The 17,172-nt window shown below is 29.8% G+C and overlaps 1 protein-coding gene across 1 annotated transcript; it reads left to right on the top strand.

Moving 5' to 3' along the window:
* The first annotated feature begins 5,531 nt into the window (after positions 1-5,531).
* Positions 5,532-15,394, top strand: LOC113385897. Its single transcript, XM_026623720.1, has 9 exons — positions 5,532-6,581; positions 6,776-7,222; positions 7,502-9,200; positions 11,502-11,716; positions 11,899-12,165; positions 12,679-13,354; positions 13,508-13,818; positions 13,956-14,087; positions 15,138-15,394. The coding sequence occupies exons 1-9, from the start codon at positions 5,535-5,537 to the stop codon at positions 15,354-15,356; spliced, it is 5,013 nt and encodes a 1,670-aa protein (XP_026479505.1). The 5' UTR covers positions 5,532-5,534; the 3' UTR covers positions 15,357-15,394.
* The last annotated feature ends 1,778 nt before the right edge of the window (positions 15,395-17,172 follow it).

Raw genomic sequence — 17,172 nt, 5'->3', positions numbered from 1 at the left:
AAATTATTATATTAATTTTTAGATATTGAACAATTTGAGTTGATATAAATCAACTCAATACTCGATATATTATCGATATATATCTTCATTTTTATCTTTCAATTTAAGGTTGTTGCAACTGGTTTTGATGTTACATAATTTTTGCGAGGCATAATTTTACTATGAATCCTCATATTTGTAGACTGTAGTAGTGGACTTCCGTGGGTTCAGTTGTACAAAAGAAAATGTTTTAGGAATATTTATTCCGATCGTGCAGAACTTCGAAATGTTAGGGACTGCTGAAATCATTTTATTTACATTGTGTTTATTATTGTGTTCTTGCAATGCGGTCGAATTGCACAAGGTGAGTTGAATGCCAATTTATATATAACATTAAATCGTAATAACTAAAGGGTCTGCCATATATCTTTTTTTCATTGGTAGCAATTTAGAATTTTTTGACAGCCATTTAAAAGTTAGACGGCCGTTTCAATTAAATTATTTTCGATTATTAACCAGAAGGATTGCACTTTCAAATAGAAAACATTTAAATTGAAAAAATATTCAGTAGTTTATGTATAGCATTTTCAAAAAAAAAAAAGTTATCTGACGGACCCCTATATTAAATAATACTATCCAGCAATGTTTCCGTCAAATCATACAAATTATCAAAAAATTCACAAAGCGTATATAATTTATATAAGTTGAATTTAGTGATGTTTAAATAGTACCTTGTCAATATAAAATTGATATAATATTTTTTTTACAATCAGTTGTACATATATTTGACCTTTAATGTTAAGTAGTTTTTAAGAAAAATGTGAAATTTTGTTTCTATCCACGAGTAGTCAGCATAATTTGCAATATTTCAATAATAATTATTCTCACTATTTTACCATAGTGCACATCCTTAAATCAAAAAGGTTTTGTATATTTAAAATAATACAATGTGAATATCATCGATATTATAAGATGATATAAATATCAAGTTTAATAAATGTACTTTTATGTGAAATTTACTTTTGTGTTTATTTAAATGTGATTTTTTTATTTGATGTTTGGCTTTCGATTTACATCATTTGGCCATTAATGTGTATAAGTATTATTTTCATATAATTATTTATTACCGTTGTTTATCTTATATTATTTATATATTGTAATACTACATTTATTATTATTATTTCAATTTTATGATACAAATGAAGTTAAAGAAAGTACACGTTTTTGTTATATTATCATTATAAAATTATTGCATTATTCAAACAAAATGTAAACGCACTATATTTGCGTTTATTTATGATTTTACTATTATTATTCTTCTTTAGACTACTCTTCTACAAATTTGTAAAAATAGTAAATTTTGTGGACAATCATAGTTAATTTTAATTTAACAAAAGTTTTACCTCATATATTTGAAAAAAAAACAATAAATTTTAGCATTTTAATATGTTTCTGCAATTAAATACTACATTTTTATTACAATATTGTCTTTTTCGTGAAAACCGTTTTCTACTCGTCGAGACCTTCTAACTGATACCCCACAAGCAATACAAAACATAATGTAGATTTTATTGAAGTGAAACTTTTTGAAGCACGTTTACTACAAATTCATTAGAAGCGCATATTTTTTGGCTTTAAGGCAAAATGCCACTCGCACCTAGATTGTTATTTCATTCACCTGACCTGGTTCTAGTCCACATTCGTTATCGTGCTTGTAATTGCGAATTGTAGCAGTGCTATATATAGTTTCGGTTATCGGCTAAATCGGTTAAATTTTATTTTTTTAGAATGCAATGCTAAAAACCATTATAGAAGGCTTAAATATTATTTCATCGCATATTAACATTAGTCACCATATCGTATAATTTTTTGTATTCATAAACTACTGAATGTTTCTGAAACTATACTTCTTACATTGACTTTATCTTATGACTATGGTTTTTTCTATTACAAATAGACAATTTGTTTATTAAAAAAATATGCTGTTCTCCATGATGTAATATTTTAATGATAAACTAAATAATATTATACAGTTTATAAATAACTTATTATAATTTCGCATATTTTACATGTTTTTATATTTTTAGACCTCCGTTCAAAATGATGATGTAAATACAATTGGTGTTAACAATGAGCCAGGTTTTAGTGATAAACCAAAAGAGAGTTATATAAACCCTGTTTCATTGAAAGATGTTATTCCAGAAACAACAGATTTGGATCGATATTACCGATATAAAGCAATGCAATCCATATCACCATTTGAAAATTCTGATGCGGAATTAAAACCATTGCTTGAAGTGGCTGAAGATAAAGATATTTTTAAAGAATCAAAATATGTGGTCAGCAATGCAAAGAATAATGATGACATGTCTCAAAATATAAATTTAAATAAAAACGATAAGAATTTTAAAGCCAATAACTTTGGTGGTGTCCCTGTGATATCTGAAAGAACTGGAGAAAATTCGAATACTTCTGAAGTGATTGCAAAAGACATTTCTGAAGCACCAACGTTAATCAAGGAGAACGATTCCAATTTAGAGACTGGCATCGAAAGTAAAGCCCAAGCCTTTTTATCTGTAAATAACGTCACCGTTGATGACTTTTATGAAAACCGAGGAAATAAAAGCACTGCTCAATACGAATCGGAAATTGATCAGCTGTTGCAAAATAGTTCGAACATCATAGTCGGTGACGTCAAATCTTCGAAGGCTAATAAACATATAACTAATTTGTCAACAAGTTCTGATAAAGATAATGAATTTAGTCGAAACAATGAGGTTTTCAGTTTCAACAAAACTTACCTTGGCACACCAACTGCACATGTATATTTGGATGATCACGACTACACTGATGATATGGGTATCAGTCAAAATTTTAATTCTGCATTCAATACTGATGGTTTTGCATCAAACATTATACCGATTGATGATTCACGTAGTAATACGGTTGAAGACGATGATAATTTTGACACTAAAAATCAAATTCTTGGAATTAAAGCTATGACAGATGTAGATGATTACCATATAAACCCTCAGCAAGGGGTTAAAGGGCAACCAGCAGACAGTGATATTGCAAAACCAATTGAAAATGATTCAATAAACGCTAAGATTTCAACTGAAAAAGAACATAATGATGAACAGCTAAATGCACAGGATTTAACAACTCAATACGTTTCTGAATCTAATCCTTCAATGGAAAATCATAATTTACGAAGTAGTGATAAGCCCTATGTACTGCATACTTCTAATGGCAGATTAGATCGAATAATTGATGATAATCAGGACATTAGTGAATTACGCAATGATATTCATGCAAGTTTGGATGATATTGCTCAGAGGTTAATATGGAAGTCGGCGGCGTACCCAGAGGCCGACGTGTCTCGAACTAATCGTGAAGGTATGGTTATTTTTTCTACCATTAGTTTCAAATAATACAATTTTAAAATAATACAATTAGTCACATTATTAATTTAACAACTTTTGTTCAAATGTATTTGACGTTTTTATAAAAGTAATTTTTTTTTTTACAGAACTTGAAATAATCAATATCACTGGTATTGCCGATGTTGCTTTCGGAGATGACATTCACTCCTGGAAAAGTATCAATTTGTGGCATCAAAACTATTTAGTTGGGATTAGTGCCTCAGAACTGATCTTATTAAGGTCTCGTCTTACAAATGGTCATATAGAGTATAAAATGTTGCACTCGATACCAATTCGAGAAAATCCCAGTTCATTTGACATATTTCGATTGAGATTTGAATCTTCCGTGCAATCAGTTGCACTTGTTTCCATAGATAATCAAATCTTATGGTATCAAATTTCGCCTGGAGAGCAGTTGGTGGAGATATGGCAATGGCTATTGCATTCTGCTATAAGATTTATGAAATTTATACAGATTCAAAAAACGGATCATTTGTTTACTTTAGAAGATTTTGGTAACGGTGAATTTACGGCACATCTTTACGAATTTTCAATTGATCGTAAACAATTTTGGCTGAGACAACGCATATTTTTGGAATGTGAAGCTAATGTTGCAGCTTTTAATTTCGTGGCAGATTTAATATATTTAGCTATTCCACAGGTATGTAAATAATTAAATATAAAAGTGGCCAATAACATTGTACATTTTAAAAAAAATCTGGATAACCCTTTTCACAAGCATCAAAGTGAATGAAATTAGGAAATAAATCAAAATGTGATACATGTTTAATTTTATTTTTTGAAAGCTTTAAAATTTGAGATTTTATTTGAAAATTCGTAGTTTTCAAACTTGAAAACAAAAACTTATATAAATATCTAAAATATTTAAAAATATAATTTTGTGATTCAAAATTTACCATAAATTCTGCAGCTAATTTCATTTTCGAGTTCACAGAAAAACTTTTATACGGATTCCTAATTTAAAAATACCTATTTTAACGATTTTTGAATAAATATTGGACATCTTACTGATTCACTCATCATTAAATTATAGAAGGTTTCGAATCCCTAAATTGTAAAAGTCATATAATTTATAGATATTCTAAATGAAGTAACATGCATATTCTTTAACAAGTATTTTTAATAAAACTATAATTAATTTCACAGGAACAAAACAATATTGTCATCATTTATAAATTTATTGATAGGAGATTTTTGCCATATCAAAACATAGAAAGCTCAGGAGTGAATTTTGTCAGCGCTTTCAGGTAAGTTAAATAAACAAATATTAGCAATATTTTGTCTATTCTTACATTCAGTTGTTATAAGTATTAGTAAGAAAGAAGAAAATGTATTAATTTATTAAATGATTTATTAAAGGCATTCAGTAAAATGATTGAAACTAAAGTTTGATAAATAGCCATATTACATAAAAAATATTAATCCAAAATTGACTTCATGACTTGAAGCTTATAGTAACATATGCTAAATCTAAAATATGGTGCAATCCCACCATGGGCTTGCCTTTGCGCATAGTATCAACGACAATGTTACTTCAGTTAAAGATAAATTAAATCCCAACAACCAATTTTTGTTTTAAGATCACCAATAATATTTTAAGTATTACATTTATTTTATCGTCATTTTAGCGTCGGCCACAAAAGTTTCTTAGGCGTAGGAGGCCTGGATCATGCACTGTACCGAGTAGACACCTCTGGAATACACATTGAAGCTATTTTAGATTCTACTTTCGACAACGTTCAATTTTATTTACCTATTCACGTTAAAAACTATAGAGATGATCTAATAGTTCTGGTACAACATGAAATTGATCACGATTCGCATTCTTCAGTGCATGTAGAAGCATTGATTTGGACTGAAAATGGTTTTGTAACCCATTCACATGAGGTCTGCGATGATCATGGACATATAAGGTAGAAAAACATTTATAGTATTTTTTATCATGGTTAGCTATTATCTTTTAGCCTATATTTACTAAATAGTTCCTATATTTCTATTTTTTTCAGTTATGGATACCAATGTTTGCTAGACCTAGAAACAGAAACTGGTCTCATTGGATCAGTTGCAATAAATCACGGTAGACAATTGCATATTATTACTCCAAGATCATCAATGCATTCAGAAGTTTATGAAATTAATACAAGATTGGTGCAAACCATTGACCCAAGGCGGGAAGAATTAAATCATCTGTACAAAATTAGAAATACATTAGAAGATAATTTCAAACACCAATCACAAATAATAATTGAAGCGAAAACTGCCTTAGAAAACTCTCTAAATAACTATGGAGATGCATTGGTGAAAACTGAGTGGTTTGTGAGGGAAATAGAAACACCTGTATATAGAGAGGAAAACAATGAAATGCAATGGGTAGATGGATTCTTGGGTATGGCTAATATCAAATTCACGAAAGAAGACACAAACATACATATACCTACTTTAGTTGAAGAATCGGACAGAATTCTTGCATCTGTTTTGGACATGCCATTTCTAATGAAAGATGGTGTTAAGAAAAAAGATTTAAAAGTTCAGTTGGCACAAAATTTAACAATCAATGGCGAGTTGAGAATTGAAGGTGGATGGAAGGCGGAATCTTTGTGTGTTGGTGACATCAATGGAGAATCATTTAATGATTTGTTTCACAGGCTAATATACGATAAGCAAACTATTCAATACAATGGAAATACTCAGTTTGATAAAGTGTATGTTGATAACTTGTTTGTTGACTTTATAAACAACTACCCTGTTTCTAATATTTTATATAAATCGCCCGAGACGATAGTCCAAGGAAACTTGAATTTTTTCAATGAAATTCAGTTTGATCATGTGTATGTAAAAAGCGGCGGCACTATCAATGAAATCAAATTTGGCAATTTACTTAGAGCCGATCACAAAATAAATCGCTTATCTTTAGATGCAATTGATGTATTAACTGATTTCAAAGTTAGGAAACTTAATGGTTTTATCATTGATGAAAATGAACTTTCTGATGCTACTAACGCTAGACAACAACGAGATATTAATGATGTCAAAGAAATTCGAGTTTTGGGTGATACAGTAATTGAGAGTATTAATGGAATGAGTTGGAAGAAGTTTATATCCAAAGTTGTGTGGAAAAATTCTCCAAGAAGCTTGAACAATAAAATGGTTGTAATTGGAGTAAGTATAATAATAATCATTATTATGCATCTAATATTATTATTAATTTCAAAATATCTGTATCTAGTAAAATAGTATTCTAATTGATAGCAAAGTGTTCCGAGATGTTCTTCGGTTATATTCTAATTTGTAGTCAATTATACTAGACAGTATATAATTTCAAAGTTTAGCGTGTACTAAATTTTCACTTTCAGGATATCATCTGTTCAGAACCGTGCCTTTTACATATGCCAATCATAAACGATTTATCTTTTCCATCGGATTTTGTGCTACTTGGTAAATCTAACGAGAATAACGATGACTTTATCAATGTCCAAATTCCTCCAAGACCATTCGTAATAGTACCGAATGCACAAGACAATTATATGGATTCTGTAAAACTAGGTATTTTTGCTGAAAGAGGTTCGAGGTCCAAGTACAACTACAATTCGACGAATCCTGAGATTGACATTTCTGGATTTAATCCGGAATCTCATTTCATTACTGGCCAAAAAGTGTTCAAGCAGCTAAATATTAAAAACTTAGATTGCCCAGGTTTAGTAAATGGTGTAAATACTGAAGATGTTATCACTTTGCAAGGAGAGCAAAATATAAAAGGTTTAATCACTTTTGAAAATTTGAAAGTGACCGAAGGATTACATGTAAGTAGACAAGTAGTTCGTATTGATGAAGTATTAATGAAATCAAATCAATATCTCAGTAAATAATTTTTAATTAGTTATTTCTATTTAGTTGGTGACTTCTTATAAATTTGATTTTCTTAGTAATTCGAGATTTTGAGTATTATTAGCAAACTAGATAAAACCTTTCACTAGTCCTATATTATCTTGATCCAAGGCATACAGTTTTCATAATATTCATAATAAATCACTAAATAATAAAAACAAAACCTATAATATTAATCATAATTATTTTCTTAGGTTGGTAGATCGCTCACTGGAAAATATTTGGACAACTTTACAGCAAATCCCACTCTGAAGGATACTAACATAATACATTCAAATGTGATATTTAAACAACTTGCAGTACAGGGTCCTATATATGTTCAAAATATCAATGACACCAATTTGGCTAGTATCTTAAACGACGTCGTTTACAATTACGAAGATGAAGCCATCATTCACGGATATAAGTATTTTGAGAACACATTGAATATTAGAGATAATCTCGAGTTAACATCAAATCGTATCAACGGAATAGATACTGTCGACATATTGACTAAAAACACTGAGCAAATCCTGACAGTTCAAAATTTACATGGAGATATCAGTTTTCAAGATTTAACCTTAACTGGTTTTGTTGACCAGGTAAATTTGACAGATTTATTTATTAGTACTGTAAAATTACAAGGAGACCAGTATATATCTTCTGATATTACATTTAACGGTAAAGTACATTTTGAAAATATTAATATAAATAATTTACTGGAAAAACCAGTAGATGATCTTATTACCATAGATCAACCGGTCTATATAAATTCTGATGCTGAGTTTGATAAACTGATCGTAGAAACTTTATATGTGGATAATTTATTAGTTGAAAGCAATAGTTTATGTGGACAAAATTTGAAGTCAACTCAAGAAAAGTGTTTAAGTCTAACAAAACCTCAATATATAACAGCTGATTATCATGTGGATTTTGTAAACGCGAATAATGCTACCAGCTCGAACATAAACGTGATTCCTCCGGAAATTTATTTACGCAAAAGACGTAATGTTACTCAAACATTGAATTTAGATTATTCTGAAATTTATGAGCTGATTGTTGATGGAGAAATTACAACGGACAATATTAATGGATACAACTTCAAAGATATCGTTGATAATGCTATTTGGTTGAATGAAGAAAATTTGGTTTACAGCAACTTGCATTTTATGGACGGATTTGATGCTCCTGAAGTTATAGTGAAAGGATTAGTGAATGGATACGATTTTAACGCTTTTGCTAAAGACCTCGTAACGGCTAGTGATGATATAAGTATACATGCAACTAAAACATTCACTTCAGATTTGGTAACTGACTCCGTTATAGTAAACAAAATTAATAATATAAGGATAGAAAATATTTTGACTAAAAATAACGAACAAAGTATCGAGACTGAATTTATTATTCATGGAGATGTTGTCATGGATAATGCAGAATGTACCGAATATTTTAACGGTGTATCCATAGAAGAATTGAAAAATCGGTATTCCTATGAAGATACTTTTCATGTTATTCATGGCGATGCAGTATTCCAAAATCTTACATTCATAGATTCCTTGCTATTAGACAACGTTAACGGAGTAAATTTGCATAATTTTCTGCCAAGATTGATTCTAACAACCGATAACACTGCACCTATTGAACATCCTTTAAATTTCGAGAATGATGTATTTTTCGAAAATGCTTTGAGAACGGGTACGATAAATTCAATAAATTTAAATAATTTTGTTGAGGACTTGGTTTTTATTGATAGAGAATCAAAAATAACTTGTCCTGTGGTCTTTGAAAAAGATGTGGTTTTCGCAGGCGATTTAAAAATCGAACGCGATATTACCACTCGAACACTGTCCGGTTGTAATACAGAATTTTGGAAAGAGAATCGAATAAGTATAAAAGATGGAGCAAGTATTTCAGGTAAGCAATTTATTTAAAAAATATTATATTAAATTTAATTTTAACATTGGAAACGTTTATGGTATTGTTCAACTTTGTATGAATGTCAATATTGTGCACCACCGATATTAATTTTTCCTGATATAAATTATACAAAATGCAATATGGAGGGTAGTAGGCACCTTGATAAAAAAATAACCTGGCTATGTACTAATTGACTAAATTATTTTTATCCACTATTAACTACTTCGTTAATTGAAAGTAATCCATCCTACAGGAATGAATGCATTACTCTTGGGGCATACATCCATCAGGAAGATGATAGAATAAATACTCATATATAATAATTTAACATAAAATATTGAAAAATTCTCGCTCCGACTTCCATACATTATGCATGTATTTCCTGTGTATTGAGGCAGTTTTACACATAAACTGCAACGTCACTCGTATGTTATGAAGCAGTGTCAGAAATACCCTGTTATCTAAGATCGTTTTTTTGAAATTTGTGCGGTTTTTAGGTTAGGTTTTCTATGTGAAAATATAAGAAATACGTCTGACTGCACACTGACCTGATGGCTCTGTCAATATTCTGTATGAAAAGTTCTTCATAGCATGGTCTTGCCATAACATTTTTCTGTTATGCAGTAGCATCGGTCCTTAACATTTTTCTGTTATGCGGTAGAATCGGTCCTTAAAGACTTGTTTGAATTATTAATAAAATGTTATCAATCTCCGGTTGGTCCAATAACCTGTCTGTGTCCGATTACCCAGCTTACCAGATTAATCTTTTATATTTACCTTCTTTAAATATAATAAAACAAATATTTTGCATGTAACACTGCCTATTCAAGAGCGCACTAACCAAAAATTATGGTATAGAATGAATTTAGGTTGTTCATATTCAAACTTTGTAATATTTGATCTCATTATATATTAATTATGCAACTTAAGTGGGGTAGACTTATGTACAAATCCACCATTATGTTGTATACATTTTATATATTGTCTTTTATTTTTTAATTGAATAATTGAATAAAGCTGTGGCGATATCAAGCAGGCTGGTTTTGTTTTGTAAAAAAACAATCGGACATGTCATGTATATTTTTGATATCGAAAATATTTTTATAGTTAATAAATTTATATTTATTTATTATGTTGGGAGTTTCTAATTAAATATATTATCATAATCATTACAACTCCCACATTGGTGACTCACGACGATGGAGATGAAGATAAAGGAGTTTTATTTTTCGAAGATTTAAGAAAAATTGATTTTGACGCACCATAATCACTGGTCTTCAGTGACGACCTATAAGGTATGTCCAGTCCAATCCATCATAGTTAACGCACTTACTATCTGGATCAGACTTCCGAGGTTACTCATTTGGTATACCCAGACCTCAGTGTTTATTGCTGACAGAAAAAATAATTTGGAGCCTGAACTTTTCATTGGAATGCAATTCAACCTCTCTTTCTCTGTTAACTCAACAAATCGTCTTATAATGCTACCTCCCATTATCGGTGACAACGACGAATCAAAACAAAATTTGACATAATTTATTGGATTCCACAATTCTGGACTCTTATGTCAAAGAAACCAATGATCCTGATTTGGATAAAGAGCCAACTTCTTTCTCTGATCGGAACTCATCAGATACGAATGCAACGCTTGCAGAAATGGAAACTGTACCCATAAATTATGCATTCTAAACATTAAGTTATTCTGATATAACTAATACCCATTAGATCGAGAACATTATGCAGAATATGGAGTTGATGGCAGGTCAAATCACCACATACGGTGGATCTGCTGACGAAACATGGAAATTTGTAATTGACCAGTATTACAACACTGGTCTGCTATAATCTGCTTTCCCACCACATTTTTATAACGTGTTTCCCTGTATTTTTTTTTTTTTAAAACTGTGAGATCAACACTGGGCAGGGAGTGTGTGGCGATATCAAGCAGGCTGGTTTTGTTTTGTAAAAAAATAATCGGACATGTCATGTATATTTTTGATATCGAAAATATTTTTATAGTTAATAAATTTATATTTTTTTATTATGTTGGGAGTTTCTAATTAAATATATTATCATAATCATTACAACTCCCACAAAGCTATATGCAAAATAAAACAACAAATCTCTTTTAAAAAATAGTCAAATGACTCGATTTTTTATACAGAAACAAGCTTTTTTATAAAAAACAACTGAGGCGAATGCATCGCTTATATCTCTTTAAATTAAAAATCTATATTTTTGCATTTACTAAATAACATTGGTTTAACCAAAATTGATCGATATGATTTTTTGCCTTAGGTAACAAAGTATTCCTGGATATCAATTCGCCTGAACAAGGTTGGACTGCTCGCACCTTGAATGGCCATGATCTATCTACTGTTTTTACCTTAAACACTGATCAAATTATTCCTTACCATGTTAATTTTGATAACGTACTCATTCAAGAAAATTGCGAAATAGAAGGTTCCTTGAATAGAATAAATCTATTAGATGAAGTATCCAATACACTAAAGGTAGGATATCACTATTATTTAGCTGTATGTAAGATGTAATAATTACTTCAATTTTCGTTATAAATAACGATTTGATTAATTTTTTTTGTTCATTTTAATTTTTCTAAAGCATCATATCTACTATTTTTGGTCCTCATTTTATATATTGATGATTATAATATTTATTGAAAATTATATTCTAGGTGACGAGTGATTATGAGCAAGTAATAGAAGCTGTCACATCCTTCGAATATGTACATGTTCGCGACAGTTTAGAAATTTCAGCACAAATCAATTCCAAATATAACTTGCAAAATGTCATTACTCTAGATTCTGATCAAATTATTTACACGCCCGGTCACGTATTTGAAACCGTTTTGGTTCCGATTTTAGACATTAATGGCACCGTTTCAGGAGTCGATTTCAACGAATGGACTGCAAATGCCTTAAGAAGAACTGGTAACGATCAGGTAATAATTTATAATTAAATATAATTTTAATCTAAATTTTATTTTACACCCTGTATTGTGTATTATGTATGTATGTATTCGTTTGTATATTATGTATTTGTTACCGTTCTTGTTACATTCACTGATTTGTCTATAAGTTATAATGAAAGAAGATATATTTATTTATTATTTATTATACATGTTGTTTTGCGGGCTTCACTTTTAGATCTGAACAATTAGTCCTATCGAAACTATTCGGTACCCCCTCTACCAGGAGTAGCAACCATCCCGTGTAAAGCCTAATGCCATGAAGATTGTTACCTTTATGGCCAATATAATAAAACCAAAATACGTCCGAACACACCCAGTCGTTGAATAGAATAATATTACTAATAATAATAAAAACAAAATATAAAATATACGATTGAACTAAATAATGTTACTAAATTATTACAAAATATATCAGTTGAATATTTTTGATTTTTATGTATAATTTTAATGTAGTTTATGAAATTTAACTTGTTTTATTTTCAGACAATAACTGGTCACTGGTATATAGACACAGCTGATTTTCAACACAATATATTAGGGAATAATATGCTGAATAATCGAGATATGCATAATTTAGCTGATGAAGTGGCTAAACAGAAATTTTTACTTGACATACGTGAAAAAGAGTTGAGAGATGAATATACAAGCTTTTGTTTGGACGTGCGGTATCTCCTAAATCTATCTAACAAATACCTATATCTCCTAAAATACTTTGAAGAAACTCAGTGTATACAAGACAACATAATATCAATGCATGTTTTTAAAGATGGCAATGGATATTCTCTGATCACAAACCAAGGCAGCTGTAAAAGCACTATTTATAAATGGAATTCTGATCAAAAATTATTTACTCATGCTTATTTTTTGGAAACTGGAACAGTGGAGGATTGGATCAATGTAGACGGTCGTAATGGAAGTAAATTTATAGTATCAAGATCAGCATATGATTTAGGTTGTGACATACCGAGTGGGACAAATGTGTGGTATATTGAAAATATTGGATTGAAGCATGTGTTTAAACTTGGTCCTGGAATTAGAGAGATACTGGATGGTTCTGATGGAACATTCTACACAGTTGACGAATTTGGTGTTAAAGAATATGTTCTAGGAAGCTTCAATAGTGATCTTCAGATGTCAGGAAGTTGGAAAATGTACACAGGTAATACGTTTTGGAAAATGTTCACAGTTTTTCTAAAAATTTACTCATAGAAAAAAAAACTGTTAGTCATAAACTGAATTTATATATGAACAAGAATTTCTATTTTTATGTACATAAGTTCATTGCTTTATCTTTTAAAAATAAATTTTCCAGATGAATCAACATTTGTGCCTCGAGAAGCTGGCTTCGATTTGTCTTTAAGCGACGGAAAACGAGTAACAAAATTATCAAAAACGAATAACAATCTGGATCAATTAACTCGTAATATTTTTGGTTCAGAGCCTGTGATAGGAAGATCTTTGGCAACTTATGAAATTTCTACAACGGAATGTCCTTATTTACCAAAACGGGGAAATGGTGAAGTTGAAGTTTTGACTGTAGGGTTAGGGTCATCATTGAGGCAGATGGTGGCCGTGTCGGTCCTAGAAAATGCTACTGTTGGTGGGAACTATGATTTTATAAAGGTAAATAATAATTTATAATTATTAAAATATAGTTTCAAATAAATCACTTTCTTCTGCCGTTTAAGAAGAAAACTTATAATTAAAGTGCTGCTTTTATTCCAACCAATATAAAATATTGTTTTATTTATTATTTTCAGATATATGATGATGTCATGGAAGGAAGATTGTTCCAGACGTTGCCTTGCCTGCGACCTTCAAGTTTAGTATCAATTCACTTCGGACAAGGACAAACAATTTTGGCTTTTATTGAGGATCGAAGTCACATAAAGGTAATGATTAATTTAATAGCTCAATAAATCAATCAGTATTACGATCAACGTTTTAACGAGAATGAAATATTCTCGCCATTCGTAAAAATTGAACAATTAACTTTTTATTGGTTATATACTGTTTTGTCGCTGCATATAAATTTCAGATAAAAGATTATGGATAATTTTATAAACTTTCAAACTTATTTTAAAAAATGCGTTTAGAAGGTAGATAATGAATAAGGTGATGCAAATTCTGAGTTGGTTGGGATCGATTTTTTTATAGTTAATTGTTATAACCAATTATTTGATCACTATTTTTTAAATACTGAATCAACAATTGAAAATTATCATGAATAGAAGTTGAGAGTTGTATTAATTTATTTGAAAAACTCCTCGAACTTTATTGAATAAGCTTCTTGAAATAAGTAAATGTTTAGAAATATCAGATCCATTTTTTCTCTTTTATGAGGGAATATATAACAGAATTTGATTGATTTTGACTTGAGAAGCGTCTGTTTAAATTCTTGTTTAGAAGTTTTGTTTAGTTATCGGCATTATTATTGAATTAATTTATGGGACCGATTCCGCCGCATAAACAGAAAAATGTTATGGTAAGGCCATGTTATGAAGAAGTTTCCATACTAAATATTGACAAAAGCCATGTGGTTGGTGTGCAGTCAGGTGTATTTCTCAAGTTGTCAGATAGAAAACCTGATTCACCATTGAAGTATCGCACAGATGGCCTAGAAACCGCACAAATGTCAAAAAAATGACCTTAGAAAACAGTGTGTTTCTGAACCAGCTTCATAACATACGAATGACGTTGCAGTTCATATGTAAAACGCCTGAATGCACAGCAAATACATGAGATTTTGATAGTATTCAGTATGATTCAGTAGCATAATATACCAAACTTGGGCCGTAACATAGCCTTGCCATAACATTTTTCTGTTATGCGGCAGAATCGGTCCCTATATCTTATTGTTAGTCGAAAAAACTATATTATCTAATACATTTTCTCTCGAGAGTTTCATATTTCACATATAAATAACCTGTCAATTCTGCCAGATTTACGATTATCGAGGCATTGAAGGATTCATTCATCTATACACTTTCAATATTCCCGCAACAAGATTATCTACGGTTGTTTTACCAATAAATAAAGATTCCACTTCATCTCGCCATTTTCTGATAGCAAGTGGTCCGGAAGGTCTCAGGGTTTTAGAAGCACTGATGCACGGTGATAGAATAAATATACAACAAGAATTACAATGCAAAAAACCCTAACTAAATCTTAATTAAATACTAAATGAAGTAAAAAAATAAGTAACATCAAATGGTTGATAGAATTGATATTTTATGCGTAATAATAGTTAGCTTAATGAAATGTAATTATAGCAATCGTGTTTCTAAACCGTATGAATTTATTGTTGTTTAACATTTTTAAATTAAATTATTTATTGTTCACTAAGTATTATATTAGTGCATAACATTAAACTTTATGTAATGTTTCGATATTTGACGTTATTAATTGTTACATTAAATTTGTTACATGTATTCGACAAATATATGCTTATTGTTATAAAATTTTGTTTTCATCCATTTACTTGTTTTACCCATTTCCACTAGCGAATTCCGAGATTTATTCGATCCGAGTGAAAAGGGTTAATATCGTTACGAGATGCTTCATATGCGTTTTCCTTATATGATAGTTATAAATTTAATCACACACCTGATGTTCAGGTGCATACATGAGTTTCCTTTTAATGTCAATTTAAATTCAAATTTAAAAAAATTTAACAAATGAAGTTTTACTTGAAGACTCGGACCTTTATTGGAAGGTGCCAGAAGATATAACTCGTATATTCACCGTATTCGTAAAATGGCAATATTATCATTAATTGAGAAAATAATTGCATACGTATGTTTTTTTCTATTGATATATTACTTTTATATCTCAGACAGGGGAGTCTGGTATAAGAGTTTATGAAACAATTTTCATATTTTACATATACCTACATATAATGTCTATTTCATTATACATTAGAAAGCCTTATAATTAACATATCTTGAAATATCTCTTCAATCTTTCTCAAGTTCGATTCCTTTATAATATTTTTTTTATTTAAAATGTTAAAATATTTATAAATCTATACAAGGTATGCATTAACTGTCAACAAATAACTACTTGGAAATAATTCGTTTTAATTGTTTTGTGACAAATGTATGCCTACCAGAGGGCGGTCATTTTAGATGACCCAAGGTTATAAAGTTAACATTAGACTTCCTCAATATATTACATAATCATCACCATACTTCGTAGTTCGACACTAATTCGATATAGGTATATCACCATAATAATATTCAGGACCGCATTTTCACTATTACTTCATTTAATATTTCATTCAATCGTATAGCTAACATTATATTCACATTATTCATATGAATTTTGCAGAATAAATCATTATATTTGCTTGAGATTAATAACATTCAGATAAATAACATTACAATAATATTTGTAAAAAAATCGATATTTGAGACAATTGAAACCGGCAGCTAGAAGTTAGACTAATACATATTTTTGAAGTTTACGGATATCTATAAAACTAAATTACTGCTATATTAATTGTGTAGTAATTTAGGAAACCAAATATATCAATGTGTTCTGAAACATATATAGTCCTTGATATTCGAAATGAAATTTGTTATTGATCACATAGTATCTACAAAAATTTACAGAACATTTGGACTGTGCCAAAATAAAAGTTAATCCACAATTTTTCAATGCTTTGCTTCGTCGTAGTGCCTAATGAAAAATACCCAATAGATACATTCTCACTTCATTTCTTATAATTATATTATAGTTATATACAATATTTTATAAACTCAAGTACCTATAAGATTTTTTTTATCAAAAACTTGTTTATGACTAATCAAGATTAGCAAATTCCTCAATTAATGGATAATGTAAAAATAATTGTACTTTTTAGGTTACTTTGAAATAGATAGATTTTTATGAAGTCTTATAAAATAGTTTTGAAACAAATCATTTCAAGAGAGAATTTCAATTATAAAAGTTTGACTTCATAGGCACTTGGCTTGT

The sequence above is a fragment of the Ctenocephalides felis genome, unplaced genomic scaffold (assembly GCF_003426905.1).
Source record: "Ctenocephalides felis isolate EL2017-DRISC unplaced genomic scaffold, ASM342690v1 CF-g0.4_SCAFFOLD_03571, whole genome shotgun sequence".
Taxonomy (NCBI): domain Eukaryota; kingdom Metazoa; phylum Arthropoda; class Insecta; order Siphonaptera; family Pulicidae; genus Ctenocephalides; species Ctenocephalides felis.
Note: the sequence above shows the minus strand (reverse complement) of the source record. Positions and strands in the feature narration are given on the sequence as shown.

Excerpts from the sequence above, each read along its gene's own strand:
- LOC113385897 (XM_026623720.1), top strand. The coding sequence starts at position 5,535 with ATGCATTCAGAAGTTTATGAAATTAATACAAGATTGGTGCAAACCATT. Across the intron at positions 7,223-7,501 it reads AAGTGACCGAAGGATTACAT|GTTGGTAGATCGCTCACTGG; the intron begins GTAAGTAGACAA and ends TTATTTTCTTAG. Across the intron at positions 14,088-15,137 it reads AGGATCGAAGTCACATAAAG|ATTTACGATTATCGAGGCAT; the intron begins GTAATGATTAAT and ends CAATTCTGCCAG.